Source organism: Dendropsophus ebraccatus, chromosome 11 (genome assembly GCF_027789765.1).
Source record: "Dendropsophus ebraccatus isolate aDenEbr1 chromosome 11, aDenEbr1.pat, whole genome shotgun sequence".
Lineage (NCBI taxonomy): Eukaryota > Metazoa > Chordata > Amphibia > Anura > Hylidae > Dendropsophus > Dendropsophus ebraccatus.
In genome coordinates, this window is record NC_091464.1 from 42,732,175 (window position 1) to 42,752,635 (window position 20,461).

A 20,461-nucleotide genomic window follows, 5' to 3' on the forward strand; every position below is an offset into this window, starting at 1 on the left:
AATACATTTCTTGTCGTATGAGGTTCCCAAGGCAGTTATTTGCAGTTGATGGTATATGATCTATGGGGTATATTCTAAGTTCACTAAAGTTGCATTCATGTTTTTTAAAGAAGTGCCATGAGAGGCCATCTTTTGAAAATCCCCTCTTGATGTTTAGTCTATGCCCATTGAGGCTGAGATGTAATGGGTGTAGGGTGCGCCCAACATATTTCAAACCACAGGAGCACTCTATCACATAGATAACATAGCTGGAGGCACAAGTCAGATGGTGCTTAATTTTGAAGCTCTGGTACTTCCTACATTTGATGGTTGTTATTCCTTCTTCAATGGATTTGCCGAAAAGGCAACATGTTTTATTGCATCAGAACACTCTGTTTACCTTTAGAATCGTTTGTCGGTTGTTTCTCATTATAGTTCCTTATTCTACTTGGGGCTAGCAGGCCTTTAAGATTTGGAGCTTTTCTATATGTTAGCTTAGATTTGGCAGGTAAAAAGGGACCCAAAATGGGTGTAGACGGAAGATATACCAATGTTTGTCCAGACTATCCTTCAAATCCTTGTGGTCTGAGGTGTATGTTGTAATGAAGTTCAGATTGTTAATTTTAGATTTCTACAATTTTACAGCTAAAGGTTGACCTAACAATGCTTTATAAGAGGAGGACCTCCTACAATCTGTTATTACTAGCATCATGGCTTCCATTACTAAAACCATGACAGTTATGATGAATCTGTTGTAGAATGATCATGGTGTCCCATTGGTTCACATTTGTTCTAAACAAGAAAGAATGGTGCAACAGTTTACCTCTCACTAACCATCAAAAAGGAACAGAAATATGATGAAAAGACTGTGTGGCCCTGCTAGATGGAAATAACAACAAACAGGTTGGCTGTTGCTGTTGGTTGCTTAATAGCTTTTATGGCTTATGAACATTAAAATATATTGAAATGGCATGGTTACTATTATATCTTTCTAGGAGAGAGCAAAGAGCCGTGTTTCACAACATAAAATTTTCTGCTCGCTTTACATAGCCAGAGCTACCTGCATTTACCAATAGGGGATCTTGCTAAGGACAGATTATACAGGTCCATATTGATTGAATAATAAATCTGTATGCAACAAGCTCCCAAGTTCCCTCTAGTGACAGCTGCAGGTAGCTTTAATTTTATCATTTAACTTTATGGCTGTGTAAAGAGACTTAAAAGTTTTATAGCTCTGTAATAAAACATAGATTGAAGCAAACTTTAGCCTGATATTGTGTTCTCTGCATGCCAAGTTTTCAATGCCTAATAACAGCAACATGTGTTTCATTGTTTCAGAGGAGATTGTTGAAGGGAAAAGTGCCATCCTTATTGGAATGAGTCAATGGAACTCCAATGACTTAGTTGAACAGATTGAAACTATTGGGAAGTTGGAAGAAAGCCCAGGTAAGATTAAAAATAAATAAATATATATATATATATATATATATATATATATATATATATATATATATATATATATATATATATATATATACTCTGAACAACATATATGCTAAAAATATTGGGTTTACTTGAAGGGGTATTCCTATCTTAGGGTACATTCACACGTACCGTTTCCGCAGCGGATCCGCAGCAGATTTCATCTAAATAACTGAACACAGCATCAAATCTGCACCATCAAATCTGCTGCGGATCTGCTGCGGATCCTGTACGTGTGAAAGCACCCTTAACTAATTTAATTATACTTGTAGGGCTCGCCAAGTTGAATATTTTTGCAAAAACATTACTTTAGCAAACTATGTTCCATGGAAATTTACAGGAACACATATAATAAATTCTTTATCCAAAAACAGAAACCGACAACTACAGGAAAGTCTGCTCAAGACAGAGTGTTAAGTAATTCCTTTTTGGTTAATGAGGGGCATCAATATACAGTAGCAACCTCTGAATAAATCCATGTTATATGCGGATACACATAGAACATTTAGGCCGCACTTACTTCTTATAGGATTATACTGAAAGGTTGAATTAGGAGACAGATGTTCTATGTCCATGATTAATTACTTACTGTACTTAAAGCGAATTTACCATCAGGTACGTCATTGCCTTGATTTAGTTGATTCTAATGGAGCCACATCTCAGAGTGAGCGGGAACTGGATGCCGGTTCAAAAAAAAGGACCGTGGCACCGCCATCTCTGCGCCGGTCCACTCATGTAAAAAACTTAAAGCAATGTACCTGATGGTACATTTGCTTTAAGGCTCAAAGCAAGCACAGAGCTGGGACTCCGCCCTCTTGGCATCTACAAAGGCATCATGGGAAATATAGCCTGTATTAGGAGAGCCATCTCGGGAGGAAAGAAGGAATCGGGATGGCAGGCAGACAACCCGTAAAAGGCACACAGACTAATAAAGCATGCACAAGAGTCTCTACATTATTCATTAATAACACATCAGCAACATAAAAATATAATGTAATTACATTTCTATGGTCGTATTGAAGCTGCTGGAAGAATGATTTGGTTGGCTAGAAATAGTATAGAAACAGATATATAGAAGAAAATAATAATACATGACTGGTATATGCACAATTCTGAAATGTATAGGTCATAGTTTCATCAATAGACTGTAATAGTAAATAAATGAACCAGTGAGTGGTTTACCGCATGAATCATTTCTCCAGTAGCTGCAGCATTGTGCAATTATGGGTTCTTTGAAATCTGTTAGAAATTAGCTAATTCGTAGATGTGTGATGAATCATCAATACAATTGATTAATTTCCCATCAGCTATTAGGAGATTTTATAGTAAGAACCCAACCTGATTGTGTCCATGGAAGGCAGCTCTTTCATGTTACATGTGGAATGGCTTATATAAGTATGTAGCCTGAAATGTCTGAAAAGTCTTACCTTTGAAGTGAAATAGAAATTGATTAGTGTGATCTTTTCTTTACAACTATATTTAATAGATGAGTATTGATTAAAATCTTACTAAAACATGGTTGTATACACATCAAAACCACATCCTATTCTTGACCATGTGAGATCTTTATGTCTGACAGCACTTTTTTTGGCGGTGAAGGATATAAATTCCATCTGGGCACTTTTTATGGTGCTGGTTTGGGGTGAAGAGTGTCCAGTGTTACTTTTTAACTTTCCAGGCAGAGAAAAAAATTAAAGCACCCCTGTTAAAAGAAAATTTAAAGGGGTAATCCAAGTCAGAACACTCATCCACTATCCATAAGAATGGCGATAAAGGTCAGATCACAGGGATCCAATCATTTTGATCTCAAACAGGGGGACCTTAGTTGTTTTTTTTTGTTTTTTTGCAACAGAACAGCTTGTCACACATGGCCCTTACAAGAAATATGGGGGGAAAGATCTTCCAAGTAAAACCACCTCAAAAGACAAGGGGCACTGTCTCCGCATGGAGAAAAAAGGTTCAATCTCCGGAGGCAACAAGCCGTCTTTACCATGAAAACAGTAAATCTGTTTACCCCAGTATTGGTCACAGCAGTGAAGGGCTTTACTATAGGCTTAGACAAGTTCTTAGACTAAAGCAACATAAATGCACATGTAAAGTGTCACATTTTTGACAGGGCCGGACTTCTCCTTTAACCTATCTTCTAGATCAATGCTCATTTTGGGCATGTCGTCCTGTCAAAAAAGGCCCCTTACAATTAAACATTTTGAGGGTAGCTGAGGTTTGTGTATCAGAATGTTTATTTAATGCCAATGTAACCCTGACCTCTGTGGTACCAGTGGTTCTAGTATTTCCTGGATATGTATTACTATATGTCCTAGATTGGTTCGCTGGCTGTATATACTTTCCTATTTCCACACGTCCTGAATTCTTTATAAAGCATTATGAATTAATAAAAAAAGAGATGGGAAACAGCTGATCGTTTTGTAAACCGTATCTTTTTATAGACCACTATTAGGGCTAGAAATAACTTTATGGATGACAAACGCATTATAAGACCATATACATAAATATTAGTATATTCTGAATTTGGCCTTGCAGTGTATATACAGTAAGAGCTGAGATTGAACCAGCATTTAATTATAGTTAAAAGTACCTTCTTAACAAAAGTAAAATTAGAAAAAAAAATGTTTACTATGAATGTAAACACTCATATGAGTAATTGTCTTTACTATATGCAGACATAAACAAGAGCGGAGAGGCTGATGAAGCTGACATAAGTGATTGCGTGCAGAAGACTGCAACCTTTCCTGTGCATTATGTGCTGTGTATACTGCAGAAGTAATAAATTGTAAAGGCCTCTGGATACCAAGGGAATGATGTGACCTCACTGTGTACAAACCCTTAAAATAGAACTTACTTTATTAGTTTTTTTTTTTCTTCCATGGTTTCTTGTGAATGCAGAGTAAAGCATTGAAAAAAAACTAGAAATAACATTTGCTGGGTTTTTACATCAGTACAAGCTGTTTTATCAATAAGGCAGTCCTTGAAATAGCAGATGAGTATTGAGCAAATAAAATGCTTAGTATTAACAATTGGGAACTGTAGATGCCTGCCAGTGGATAAAACTGATTTTACAATTGAAAGGGACTTTGAACAATGGATTATTTATTCCCTGAGTACAATATGGTGAAGAAACAAAACTTAACTTTCTAATTTTGTGGTTATTGTAAAGATTAGCGATTTTACAGTAGTAATGAAGCTGAGTGCTTAGTTAGGATCCGCCGTTCCGCCCTGTGTGGCAGGAAAAGCTGGATCCAGTCCTGGGAAACATCTCCCAGTTTCCTAGAACTGGATTCAGCTTTTCCAGACACCAGGAGAAGAGCGGCACGGACTTTAAAACCAGCAGCCTAGCAAGCTGCTTGCCAATCGTAATAAAGCATTTTGCTTTGTTCCTACTGTAAATTCGCTCGTCCCTAATAAAGACTTTGCTATGTTACTGGTATGTCACAACCTTATCATGGACCTGTAGTGTATCTGTCATGAAATAAAAAATAAAAAAAACAGCAATTATATAGTTAATACTTGCATGATGTATCTGTCCATTTTTATTTAAATTTCGTTGTCCCAGTGGGCCATTTAGTGCCCCATTATGCTGCTCATGCTTCTGCATTTATGAGCCGGTAAACGGGCCTTTCTATAAGTTAAGGCCCTATTACACAAAACGATTATCGGCCTTTACGTCTCATGTAATAGAAGACGTCAACATGTTGAAAGACAAAAGACTAAGATAGCAGCAATATGCCCCAGCAGACTGCCGCTATCTTCTATGAGCTGCCCGGATGATCTTGCGATCACCCAGGCAGCTTCCCGCACCCCCCCCATTCATCCACCGGCTTGCACCAGCAGTGAGCGGGGAATGAGAAGCAAGCAAGCACTGACAGCACTTGTTTACTCCTCTGCGTAATAGAGGCTTAGGGGTTTTTACTCCTCTGCAGCAGGGGCAGCCCCTGTCACTTACAGATTGTGACCCCCTCAGTGTGACTGTGGGGGATCCCGATCGTATTACTGGACCGCCGGAGGTATTTTACCTTCGGCGCTCTGCTGATTGAGTCTGCCACAGGCAGGCTCAATCAGCAGAGCACCTATTACACTGATCAATGCTGTGCCTATGGCATAGCATTGTACAGTGTATGCAATCTAATGATTGCAGGTAAATGTCCTCCGGGGGAACTTTAAAATGTGTAAAAAAAGAAAAAAAAAAGGTAAAAATGTTTTTATAAATACCCCAAAGCCCCTCCCCCAATAAAAGTTAAAATCGCCCCCTTTCCCATTATATAAATAAAACATATAAAAATAAATAAACATATTATATACCATAGCGTGCATAGTTGTCCGATCTATTAAAATATAACAATCACAAACGGCTTAAATGAAAAGAGGGGGAAAAGATTTTTTATTTTTTTTTGTTACATTATACATAAAAATTTTTACTAAGAAGTGATTAAAACGTCTGAGCTACACAAATATGGTATTAATAAAAACTAGAGATCATGGCTCAAAAAATACAGCCCTGTAGGGGAAAAACTAAAACAGTTATGAGCATCACAATAGGCCCATTTTATTAATAATTAATTGGAAAAAAAAAGGATTTCATAAAAAAATGTATATATAATAGAGAATCTGTAAACATGCATGTGGTTGTGTTCAGACTGTACTATAGAATAATAGCCTCATGTCACTTTCACGATATATTGCATTATGTAGACACAGGAATGCCCCAAAAGTTACTATATTGCATTCTATTTTTACAGTTACACCAATTTATATTTTCATAAATGATATTTTGGGGTTCCATCATACATGTTATGGTAGAATGAAAGACATCATTACAAAGTACAACTATTCTTGAAAAAAACAAGCCCTTACATGGCCCTGTAAATAGAAAAATGAAAGTGCTAGAGCTCTTTGAAGGGGAGGAGGAAATAACAATCCACTGGGTCATTTTGGGCTTGGTCCTCAAGGGGTTAATGGAAGTTAATCCACCAACATAACAAAATTGAAGCTTTTTTGAATGGAGGAATGAACTAAAATCCAAATTGGAGGAAATTTGAAATGTTTAAATGGGGAGGAGGGGGGGGGGGTCATATTGTTTTAAAATCTACTATGGTTTTAGGTCAAATTGAAGCAGAAATACAAATAGTTCTGAAGGGTCAACATACTTTCAAGAAAAATCTGTTAGATGGGAACTGTAGTAGTATATGACAGGTCTTCAAATAATTGGCCATAAATGAAGTAACAGGAAAGGAAGTAGTGGGATCTGCCAGACTGTTGCACTGCAACTTTCGATTATGGCTCAAACAGGGGTGGCCCCTATCTATTATCACCTACTATTGCTTTGGCGACATTGCTTTTGCTAACTACTTTGAAGTTTACTATAATTACCCTTGGATTGACAGTTGGTGCAAGTTTGACTGGGACATGAGGTATGAAGATCTTTTCCGTCTGCTATCAGGCTTAACTTGAGTTATGGATGTGCTGGTACTAGTTTTTAGCAATTGAACAGCAATATTATTGATGGTTTCTTTATTAGGACTGCCACCAATGGCAACAGGCAACCAGAATATGGAGGCATAAATCTCCTACAAATCACTATAATCAAGGTGTATCTTGTTTCTTTATTCCCTAGTATATGATACAGTTTTGATACTTTCAATCCCACCGTTGTCTACACTTCAGTAACCTCTGCTGCAAGGCAGCTTAATCCTTCATTTTTTTCGTTCAAACTTATCCAGGGACATATTCTTCATTTATGAATCAATAAAAAGGTGTCATGTTGAAAGAATAAAATATTCCACTCTTTTTTCTCTATTATAAATCACTTTCAATATATGATCATTTTTCTTGTTTCCCTGATAGGTAAAAAGTTTTGTACATTGAAAAAAAAAACAAAAAAAACCCTCTAAACTTTGAAACTTTGGAAAAGGAACAAAAATCTTCCATATCAGCACACTTTATTGGCTATGTTTATTTATTTTTGGTCAATCAACCATTATTCCATTACAGACAATACCTAGCATATTACTGTGTGAACATACCCATAACTACTGTCTAAAATGCTTAGTTTAATGTAATGGGCCTTAACAGTTTCTTTTTGCTCTATTAACAACCTAAATGCAACTCTTTTACAAATACCCATACAAATACCCATAATCTGTTCTTTATTTACATTTCTACCACCTCCTTAAAGAAAAACTAACAGCAGGTTAGAAGAATCAATGGGTCTTACTACAGGGGAGTTACTTAACCCTTTCACGTCAGCCATACATATATATGTTCCTATTGCACATACCCCTTTGCAGTAGAAATTAATATAAGGGTATAAACCCACACACCGTATACACAGCGTATTTACTGCTGCGATACGCAGCGAATACGCAGCAAAAACGCAACAAATACGCAACAAAAACGCAGCAGATTAGATCTAAATAACTGAACTCAGCATTAAATCTTCACCATCAAACTGCTGCGTATTTGTTGCGTATTTGTTGCGTATTTGCTGCGTATACGGTGTGTGGGTTTGTACCCTAAAGGTTCCTTTACTGAAGTTCCAATGTGAGCGTTCCTGCACACATCAGTTTCACGGGCACTGGAGGTAATGACCCAGCTGCCTGTCATCAGCCCCTTTTTAAATGCCACAATCTAAAGCAATCGCAAAATTTAAAGGAGTCAGTGACCGGATAAGCATCTATCACTGACTGATCGGGACCCCCGCAGCATGGCTTACACTGAAAGGTGGAGGCGATCTCCTTACCTCCGTCCTGTTGGATCGGCCATCTACTGAATGAGTTTGCCCTCAGACAGGCTCTATGAGAACATCGCTGATAGCACTGATCAATGCTATGCAATTGTCTGATTATTAAAATATAACAATATTGTTCCTGCACAGTGAACGGCGTAAATGAAAAGAGGGGGAAAAAACTGAATTGCTGATTTAAAAAAAAATTATATATATATTACAAAAAATTATCAAAATATTTCTTCTACACAAAAATTTTATGTTATGGCTCTTAGGGCCAGTTCACACGGAATCCCGTCAGCCTCCGTGTCATACAGGCAGTCTCCATGTCATACAGGCAGGCTTTGGCAGGGCTTGTGCACCTCCTCTCTCCGTGCCTCTCAGCTTAAAGAATTGACATGTTCATTCTTTGAGTGGAGAGGACCTGATAGCGGAGGCGCGTGAGCCCCTCCATAGACTGCCTGTATGACATGGAGGCTGGCGGGATTCATTGCCAAATCTGTTAGCCGGGGAAATCAACCAGTTTTACTCTGTGTAAACTGGCCCTTAGAAGGCAAAGAGGAGAGCACAGCTTCATTGTGTCCTGGACATCTGTGCATCAGCGTCACCTCTCACGTGGATGGCATTCCTGCAACGTGTGAACAGCCTTTTGTTTGAGCGCTATAACCATATCTCTTGTCATATAATGTCTGTGTATACCAATTGCAAACAATGTTTGTTTTTTCTTGTTGTTAAATATTTCTTATGATCAAATACCAATAAAAACACAGAAAAAATGGGCCAAATAATTGACAAAAAGTCAAACTGATAGCTATTGAGTCAATTTTTAAACAATGGCCCAAAGTATTGTGCTCCTTAAGGTAGCTATAGCCTTAAGGTGTTGTTGCTAGAAAAGCTAAAGTAAGTTTTTTGGTTTTTTTTTTCCCCCTAAATGCCTAGGTTTTTTAAACATTTTTGACTTGTAACATTTTTCCAGAACATACCATTAATCATAATTATAACACATTTTTTTTTAATAATCTAATAACATGTTTTACTAAGAGCATCCCCATCCTCAGGTTCCATGTTTTTTTTTCACACTTGTGTTGCCACATTTCTCATCTAAATGAGGATTCTCTAATGGCAAGTCATACTGAAATCACTTGAAGAACCTAACTGAATGATAACGTGTGATTTGAGTCTCTTTTCCTTCTGGTACGCAGCTGTTTATTTAATCTTTCTCCCTTAATGACATTTTAAGAGCTATTAGCCAATTTCGCCTGAATTTCCTTAACATTTTCACTCCAGATATGCCAGTTAATGAAATTACGAGGCGTGTTCTCGGATAGGCAATCGTCGCAAATACAATTATTGGTCATTAAAGTAGCTTAGATGTGCTTGAGAGAGAATGTGTGGACATTTGTGTATTTTCATGCTTGGCACGGGTAATAATTGTATTCTATCCTAATCTCTGCAAAGGATGCCACACGGTAAAGCCCAACTGCGTTAAAAAATCTCAAAAGAAATTATAATGGAATGTTACTGATTCAGCAAAGGATATATTTTTTTAATAATGGGTTACAACTAGAGATGAGCGAACCTCGAGCATGCTCGAGTCTATCCAAACTTTCGCCATTTGATTAGCGGTGGCTGCTGAAGTTGGATAAAGCCCTAAGGCTATGTAGAAAACATGGATATAGTCATTGGCTGTATCCATGTTTTTCAGACAACCTTAAAGCTTTACCCAACTTCAGCAGCCGCCACTAATCAAATGCCGGTCGTTCAGGTTCGGATGGACTCGAACCCGAACCCGGATCGCTCATCTCTAGTTACAACACAATCGTTTCAGTATTGTACATCAGCATAAAATTATGATTATCTTCTGGCAGCCTAAGCACTGCATAATGTACTCATTTTCTTGCATGTTAAGTCACATTTATTTGCAGTATATACTGGACTACAGCCTACTTATCGACTTTATGGAAAGCTTGTTGTCTGGTTATATTGTTGTCAGGTTAGAAGACTGATGTTATGTTCCCCTACCTCCTTCAGTGCACTGATCCGCCCTGCACCTGATCCGCCCTGATGTTTGGGACTGTTGTCTACGGTGATGAAACATTGGCCACTCGTCACTGCAGAGGGTCAGATAAATATTCATAGGGAGGGGTGGGCAGACCAATCAAACTGTCTAATTTACTAATTCGTAAAAGATTTTAGGTTCCTTCTCGCTGTCCTGTGAGCTATGGGAACATGACAGCATGTTAGCCTTCTAACCTGCTGTTAATTTCTGTTAAATCAGCCAATGTTATTGTTTTGCAAGATTCAGCTCTTGGCCCACTAACAGCACTTATCTCTAGTGTTGAGCAGATCTATCAAAATGTTTGGGTTTGGCAATATTACTCGAACACTCAGCATTTAATACCCCGTGGCTGTAGAAGTTGGATGCTGCCCCAGGGCTTCCAGGCAAACATGAATGGATGACTGCAATGGCAATGCATTAAAGTCAATGGGAAGACGGACGTCCAATGCGCACAATGCATTGAGTAACAGTTGTTTTTACCGAGGGCGGCAAAATAATGAACATGATCATTATTTTCGGACGTCTCTTGCAAACAGCGGACGTTTTTAATAGTTGTTCACACAGCTTTTCTTTTGTCGCTATTCATTCTCTGTTTTTCTTTTAAATTCAATGCACTTTTTAATTAAGCCACACCCAAAGGCCAATTAGGCCCAAATTAAAATAATGTGCAAACACCCGTCATTGCACTAAGGGGAGGCCAGACAGCTAAATGACGTCTGTTATTTTAGACTCAAAATAACGGACGTCATTTTAAATGGAGTTGAAAAACGTTGTATAAACATAGCTTACGGCTGTATCCATTATTTCCAGGACTCTGTAGAGTGGCTCACTAACAAGCAAGCACCCTATTGCTTCATTCACTAGTGGTGCCAAGGAAACACCCTTCTTGAGATCCCAACAATGAGAACCAGAGAAAACACACACTAATCTATCATGTGGATAAATGCACAACCCTTCTGAGAGTTTATTAGATTAAGGCTGCATTTACACGTTCAGTCTTCTGTCCGTGAAACACAGACATTGAATGTCCGACCTGGATTGCTTCCCCACCTGGCATGATGTATCAATATCATTAAAGTGCTGCGGCAATTCAAAGAGTTTCTCCACTGCCGGCGTGATATTGATACATCATGCCGGGTGGTTAAATAGTCCAGTTCAAGCATTCACTGTCCGTGTTTCATGGACAGAACACAGAACATGTGAATGCAGCCTAAAACTCTGATGGTTGTCTTCCATTAAGATCACCTGTTTCTCATTATTGATTAGTAGTCAGATCAGATGCTGTCCTGTGTCTATGGACATTTCATTGCAAACAGAACATTCCATTTTAGGCATATAAGTTTGCTTACATTTATCTGTACCTGCAAGACTGAACTCTGATAACTCCATCTGTTCTGAGCTGTTTATCCACACATGTATCATGTGACCAAGAATCATTGTCAGCTTCTAAAAATAAAGAATTACGTTTTTCATATAACGACAGCAAACAGAGATTTTGAAATCCACGAAGAAGTGATAAGTAAATTAAATTGGAAAAATGAAAGTTCCCTGAAACTGAAAATCCCTTTCATAACTGCTTCCTATAGCACTCATAATTTCATTGCCAACTCGATAAATTTTAATGTATATCTTCGACTCACCATATAGGTAACCTTTTAAAAAATCTGACAAATAATTTAGGTGCAAACCTTTTCTAGGAAACCAATTCTTGTCACTTAAATATCAGAAGTCAAGAGTGAATTGGTAAGGTCATGGGATAAATTAATAACTTGCACACAGGTTGCCCTTTTCATCCCCATCTCTCAAACCATTTCATAGATCCAATTTACACATAAGTACAGTTATTATTAAACACTGGGAACCTACTTTTATGTTTTCTTTCTTGGAGTATAAAAGGTTGAGATGGCCTTGTTTAGATATTAACTTATGACCTTTAAATGACGACAAAAAAAATCTACCAGACCTACGCTACTTCTCCAACAAATCAACAATTTTGATATATTGACAAATGGTTATAATGTTATGGCTCACTTTATAGAGTAAGGATTTGTTCTTTTCTCCCCATAATTGTTACATAGTGCACATATCAGACAGGCAAAGACTTTATTTAACCCCTAGGCAACCTAGGACGTACCGGTTCGTCCTGGAAGTCTGTCCCCAGACGACCCTGGACGTACCGGTACGTCCTGAGCTGTGAAGCGCGCTCCGGAGCGGAGCGCGCTTCATAGCAGGTGGGGGCCGGCTGCAATCAGCAGCCGGCACCTCACCATTAATGACAAGCTCCAGCGTGACATTAACTCCTTAAACGCCGTGATCGCGGGCCAGCTGCGGCGTTTAAGTGTAAGTGACAGGGGGAGTCCCCTGTCACTTACCGATCATTAAAACGGACCGCTGGAGGTCTCTCACCTTCCTCTGTGCGGTCCGATCGGCGCTCTGGTCACTGAGCCTGCACAGGCAGGCTCAATGAGCAGGGCGCCGATAACACTCATTAATGCATTGCCTATGGCATAGCAGTGATCAGTGTAAAAATCAAAATGATGTATGTACAAGTTTCCCAAAGGGACTTAAAATGTGTAAAAAAAAAAAAAAAAGTTAAAAATCACAAATACACTACCCCAAAACCCCTCCCCCAATAAAAGTTTAAATCACCCCCCTTTCCCATTATATAAATAAAACACATAAAAATAAATAAATAAGCAAATAATATACCGTAGCCGTAGACGAAAAGAGGGAAAAAAGTGCGCGGATTACCGATTTTATGTTACATTATATATAAATAAAAAATTAATAAAAAATTATCAAAACGTCCAATCTTCACAAATATGGTATTAATAAAAACTAGAGATCATGGCGGAAAAAATTACTTCCCATACAGCCCCATAGGTAAAAAAATAAAACTGTTATAAGCGTCACAATAGGCCCATTTTATTAATATTTATTTGCCAAAAAAAAAAAAAGGATTTCATTGAAAAAATATATATAACATAAGAGAATCTGTGTAACCTGAATATGGTTGTGTTCGGACTGACCTATAGAATAATGGTATCATGTCGCTTTTACCATATAGTGCATTACGTAGACACAGGAACCCCCAAACTTTACCATATTGCATTCTTTTTTACGATTTCACCAATTTATATCTTCATATCTTGGGATTCCATCATGCATGTTATGGTAAAATTTGAGGGCCAAATGTTAGTATTTTTATGCGTAATCACTAGTAATGAGTGAGTACTAAAATGCTCGGGTGCTCGTTACTTGAGACGAGTATTTCCCGATACTCAAGTGCTTGTTTTGCGTAATGAACCCTATTGAAGTCAATGGGAAACTCGAGCATTTTTGCAGAGGACCCAAGTTCGGTAGAGGGAAAGTCGTGTAAAAACCTGTCAACCTCAGAAAATGATTGAAACACCATGGAAATGGACAGGAAACAGCAGGGGCAGCATGTATGCATGGCTCTGAGGCTGCCTAATGGCACCATTATGCCAAATTCTGTGCAACAGCTGTGGGATTCAATCTGTTGGTGGCTGCACCTATACACACTCTGTGACACCCCCTTTACACTGAGCAAGCAGTAGTGAACTTAGATATGACTTGCGTAAGAAATATAGAAATCAGGAAATATAGTAGAGGGCCCACTAGTTTTTATGGGGCCTGTGGGATACAATCTGTTGGTGGCTGCACCTATACACACTCTGTGACACCCCCTCTACACAGTGGAAGCATTAGTGAACTTAGATATGCCTTGTGTAAGAAATACAGAAATCAGGAAATATAGTAGAGGTCCCAGTAAAATAGTACTGAGCAGCAGCTCTGTCCCTAATCTATTCCAGCATGCATGTGAGATTTTTGAGATTTTTCTATGGCAGGGTCATCTGATCTGGCCAGCCAATCGCTGCTATCGACATGTATGGGTCCCACGTGATCGCAGGATGTACCAAGAGTCTCCCACATGTTTATTGGCTGAGAAAAAACGTGCAAACTTACAGGAAACGGATGATGAGATTTCCTCGAGTATCGCGAGATGCTCGTCCGAGTAACGAGTACCATCGTGTACCCTAATACTCGATTGAGTACCAAGCTCGGACGAGCACGTTCGCTCATCACTAGTAGTCACATGTAAAAAAATTTTTAAAGATTCTTTCATTGTTTTGTCATAGCTTAGCTGATGGTAGACCAGTAAAATTCTTACTGATCTTACTGTAAACAGCTCAGTACCTAGAATTACAAGAGACAATCTTTTATCATGGATGCCGTTCTTGTATTCCAATCATTGATGATCAGGTGTGCCTTCTAGAATCGTGAGATATTTCCTCTGAGACAAGACTGGTTTTTACCTTAAGACTTGAGCTTATTCTAAATTCTAGTGCTCTCCTGTGACTTGCTGTCTGGCACAATAGATATCTGGAAGCCGACGAACCATAATATCAAAATAATTTCTCACAACTGGGTCGATTCAGAGCTGAATCAGGAAATGGAGGCTTTATTGATGGATGCAGCCATAGATCATAATAATATATTCGTCTGAAGTTGTCCCAGTTTGCAGTGTGCTGTGCCTGAAAATATATTCATCTTTTTCATTCCTGTGATCATCTTTCATTAAAGTGTTCAGCTGCTATGAGATCTGTTGTGTAGTTTCGTGAAATGGCAGGGCTACTGTACATGGCATTTTAGATGCATTAAAAATAGAACTTTGGAAGGTTTCTAAGGCAGTTTGTACACATTAAATCAATTGAACACAATTTACCAAATAGATGTTATCATTGGAAAAGTATCACATATAGGTTTTACCTATGTAATATTATATAACAATATACTCACTTGAAAGCAAAAGCTAAATTAGCTTCATGTGTGAGAAGCATTGATCTTGTATGAGATAGTAATTGTGTAAAAAAAAAAATCACAAGACTTGTGAGAGGGAATTGTTGCAAGTATACTGTGGTAAATGTGCCTCTAATAAATATATACTCTATTGGTTATCTTTTGACAATGGCACCGGGGGGGGGGGGTGGTAATATATTAGGCAGCAGGTAGTTCTTTATACAATTGATACAACACAATACACAGACTTTATTTAGGTCCTTAGTCATAAGTAGAGATGAGCGAACTTTTCAAAAGTTCGTTCCGACCGGACTTCCGGATTTTTCAGAAAGTTCGGTTTGACCGAATTTTAGATTTCTTTGGATTTCATAGTTTAAAGCATCTATATGATACGGGGGTAGTGTATTTGGTTGAATTTAGAGCTCTACATGTCAGTAACATCATTATTAGAGATGAGCGAACCTCAAGCATGCTCGAGTTGATCCGAACCCAAACTTTCGGTATTTGATTAGCAGTGGCTGCTGAACTTGAATAAAGCCCTAAGGCTATGTGGAAAACATGGATATAGTCATTGGCTGTATCCATGTTTTACAGACAACCTTAGAGCTTTATCCAAGTTTTGCAGCCACTGCTAATCAAATACCGAACGTTCTGGTTAGGATCGACTCGAACCCGAACCCGGTTTACTCATCTCTAATCATTATCATTTCAATATCTCAAAGTAAATTTTTTTTTTTAGACTTCAATATTCACCATTACAGGGTCTATGCAGGAAATTCACCATTACTGGGTCTATGCAGGAAAAAGGTCACAAATGCAGTGAAGGAGCAGGAGGCCAGTGGAGGTCCAGCAATAGTCATTTGAGGCCAGTACTGGAGCAGCAGTAGTCAACATGGAGGCCAGGCATCAGCAACAATAGTCAACATAGAGGCCAGGCAGGAGCAGCAGTAGCCAACATGGAGGCCAGGCAGGAACAACAGTAGTCAACATGGAGGTCAGGCAGGAGCAGCAGTAGCCAACACGGAGGCCAGGCAGAAGCAGCAATAGTCAACATGGAGGCCAGGCAGGAGCAGCAGTGGCCAACATGGAGGCCAGGCAGGAGCAGCAGTAGCCAACATGGAGGCCAGGCAGGAGCAGCAGTAGCCAACACGGAGGCCAGGCAGGAGCAGCAATAGTCAACATGGAGGCCAGGCAGGAGCAGCAGTAGCCAACACGGAGGCCAGGCAGGAGCAGCAATAGTCAACATGGAGGCCAGGCAGGAGCAGCAGTAGCCAACATGGAGGCCAGGCATTAGCAGCAGTAGCCAACACGGAGGCCAGTACAGAAGCAGCAGTAGTCAACAAGGAGGAAAGGGCAGGCACAGCAGTAGTCAACATGGATGCCAGTTAAGGCCCAGCAGTAGCCAACATGGAGCCAAGGGCAGGAGCAACAGTAGTCAACATGGAGGCCAGGCAGGAGCAGCAGGAGCCAACACGGAGGCCAGTACATAAGAAGCAGTAGTCAACTTGGAGGCAAGGGCAGGCACACCAGTAGTCAACCTGGATGCCAGTTAAGGCCCAGCAGTAGCCAAGATGGAAGCAAGGGCAGGCACACCAGTAGTCAACCTGGATGCCAGTTAGACTTTTATGCTATACACCTGCACCAGGTGTTTTTGTCTCTCAGGATAAGACGGATGTGATATACACACAGAAGGGTCCAAGTAAAGAAATTGTCTATATATAATACATATATAGCACTTTTTTAAAGACTTTTATGCTATACACCTGCACCAGGCATTTTTGTCTGTCAGGATAAGACTGAAATTATATAGACAATTTTTATACTTGGACCCTTCTGAGTGTGTATATCATATCAGTCTTATCCTGACAGACAAAAATACCTGGTGCAGGTGTATAGCATAAAAGTCTTTAAAAAAGTGCTATACATATGGACAATTTCTATACTTGGACCCTTCTGATAGTGTGTATATGTATAGCACTTTTTTAAAGACTTTTATGCTATACACCTGCACCAGGTATTTTTGTCTCTCAGGATAAGACGGATGTGATATACACACTATGAGAAGTATAGGACTTGTATATCTGTACTGCACGTTTTGGTTCCGTGCCCCCCTTTTCTGTCCAATGCTTAATTTATCTATCTTTCGCCCTCTCTATATTTCCCTCTCAATTACTAGATGTTTGTCCTCTCCGCTTTCATAATCTTTCCTTTCCTACAATATCTTCTCAGTAGTCTGTAGTATACAACAGCAGCAGCAGCACCAGCAGCGTTTTGATAATCACGAGCTGTGTGCACTGCAGCCAGTAACAACCTCCTTCCCCCTTAAAGCAATACCAACGTCACACAGAGGGTAGGCAAGTGCAAGATCCCTGCTGATTGGATGTGTTCCGGGCATCATGGGAAAGTGCTTTTTCCGCCCGGAACACTTCCTGCTTTCTAGAATGGCGTCTGCCATTTTAGAAAGCAAGAAAAAAAAAATCGTAGCGGATTTCCAAAAATCCGATCGGACTCGGATTTTTGGAAAAATACGAACCGGATCCCATACCGGCCTAACCGGTTCGCTCATCTCTAGTCATAAGCTTTGAGTATATATTGTATAAAATGAGCAATACATGTATGCATATTTATCTAGATGTGACAAAACAGACTGGCAAAATAAATCTGGGAAATGGTTCATCCCTAGTTATAGAGTATGTGGTTTGCTGAAAAAATGTGAAGGGTCATCCAATATAAACAGTTCAGCAGAGTGAACTACTTATCTCTCAGCATGGTGCTGATGTTCTACTGAGGTCTAGATGTTTGTAATTGTTTTCCCAGGTGCTAAGCTGTAGGCAGCTTCTAATGGTTCCTTGCTATGAAGCGTACACCACAGAGCTGTTATATTTAGTGCAGCAATTATACAATTATAAAATTTACAGTGTACTATAGGGTATAAATGCACATACATTCTCAACAGGACACGCAGTGCAATGTTCCTATATTTTCTTTTGTTAATCTAGAATCTAAAAAAGGATATATGGAATATTACTTATTATAGCCTAAAACTTTTTCTCATTTTAGAAAATGCAAAAAGATATTTTTTTTTCAGTGCAAGGCTGCGTTCACACTACATATATTTCAGTCAGTATATTTCAGTCAGTATTGCAACCAAAACCAGGAGTGGATTAAAAACACAAAGGATCTGTTCACACAATGTTGAAATTGAGTGGATGGCTGCCATTTAATGACAAATATTTGCTGTTATTTTAGAACAACGGCTGTTATATTGAATGGTCGTTATTTACTGTTATATGGCGGCCATCCACTCAATTTCAACATTGTGTGAACAGATCCTTTCTGTGTTTCTAATCCACTCCTGGTTTTGGTAGCAATACTGACTGAAATATACTGACTGAAATATACGTAGTGTGAACGCAGCCTTAACCCCTTAATGACACAGGGCGTATATTTACGCCCTGATGCCGGGTGCCGCTTGTAGCCTGGGACCGCAGGTATTAGCGGGCACGGTCCGATGGCCGTGCCCGCTAATACAGTAATCAGATGCAGCTGTCAAAGTTGACAGCTGCATCCGATTACTGGACGCAGCGTCATCCCTGGTGTCTAGTGGGGAGATCGCTACTCCGGGATGTTATCCCGAAGGAGCGATCACCGTAACTGAAGCCGGCCGGGGACCGCTCCAAGATGGCGCCATCCCCGGCTCGGCACTCGTTTACTTCCGGCTACAGCAGCCGGAAGTAAACGAGTGCCTATCTCATGGATCTCTGCAGCATATCTATGCTGCAGAGATCTCTGAGATCAAAGCACTTATACTAGAAGTCCCCCAGGGGGGCTTCTAGTATAAGTGTAAAAGTAAAAAAAAAAGTGTTGGTAATAGTAAAAAGCCCCCTCCCCTAATAAAAGTCTGAATCATCTCCCTTTTCCCAGGTTATTAATAAAAGTAAATAAATAAATAAATAAACAAACATGTTTGCTATCGCCGCGTGCGTAATCGCCTGAACTATTACTTAATCACATTCCTGATCTCGTACGGTAAATGGCGTCAGCGCAAAAAAATCCCCAAGTGCAAAATTGCGCATTTTTGGACGCATCAAATCCAGAAAAATTGTAATAAAAAGCGATCAAAAAGTCGTATATGTGCAATCAAGGTACCGATAGAAAGAAGACATCATGGCGCAAAAAATGACACCTGACACAGCCCCATAGACCAAAGGATAAAAGCGTTATAAGCCTGGGAATGGAGCGGTTTTAAGTGACGTATATTTGTTGACAATGGTTTGAATTTTTTACAGGCCATCAGATACAATAAAAGTTATACATGTTATATATCGTTGTAATCGTAACGACTTGAGGAACATGCATAACAAATCAGTTTTACCCCAGGACGAATGGCGTAAAAACACATTTCCCCCAAATAAACAAAATGCGTTTTTTTTTCAATTTCACCACACTTTTAATTTTTTTCTGGTTTCGCTGTGTACTTTATGCAAAAATTCAGCCTGTCATTGCAAAGTACAATTAGTGACGCAAAAAATAAGGGCTCATGCGGGTTTCTAGGTGGAAAAATGCAAGTGCTATGGCCTTTTAAGCACAAGGAGGAAAAAACGAAAACGCAAAAATCAAAATTGGCTCTTTCCTTAAGGGGTTAAAAATTATAAATTTTGCAGACCCAGAGCCTGCGCCCCCTGTTCCGCCAACCCCCTCCCCACCCCTCTTGCACAACGTACGTAGTGGGTCAAGATGCAAAATGGGCATTTGCCAATAAATTTATTCACCTCTACGCCAAAAAATAAAAAAAATTTTGGCTTGATAAATCCCACCCATTGTCCCACCCATTGTCCCTTTTACACAGGAAAATGGGGGCGTGATAATAGGCACCAATGTCACCGATCTGTGCTTGTGTGATGAGCCTTCATGCGACTCAATTAATACCAGGGCGGCCTACATGAACGATTATGTGATTGATTGTGTGGTCCTTTAAAGGGGTTACTGGGAGGAGGAAAAGTAGTCGTTTAGTTAACTCCCAGTGCTCTACTTGTTGACCAGTCCTGTTTTGGAATTATAATTTCTGAGATGAGCAGGTGATTATGATTAGATTGCGTATGGGCAAAACCAATGGCTACATGATGTTTCCAATATTACAGTAATATCATGTTACCATAGGTCATTACATGTGGATGATACACAATGATCATGACACAGTATTTATCCCCCCTCCAATCTTGGAAGTTATACTTCTGAGAGGTTGTGAGAGGAGATGAGCGAATTGGCCGAGGTTCAGATTTGTATGAACCTGAACTCTCAGCTTCTGACTGCCGCTGCCTGCCCACTCTGTGGAGATGGTGGATACAGCCGGAGGACCGACTGAAAAACTGGGATACGGC

The 20,461-nt window shown here is 39.5% G+C and overlaps 1 protein-coding gene across 1 annotated transcript in view; it reads left to right on the top strand.

Annotated features, from left to right (window-relative positions):
- Positions 1-20,461, top strand: part of PITPNM3 (PITPNM family member 3) — a 332,363-nt gene that overhangs the window by 182,961 nt on the left and 128,941 nt on the right. The window contains exon 3 of the mRNA XM_069945444.1: positions 1,318-1,425. Coding sequence (XP_069801545.1) covers positions 1,318-1,425 — 108 coding nt within the window. The remainder of the gene's footprint in view (positions 1-1,317; positions 1,426-20,461) is intronic.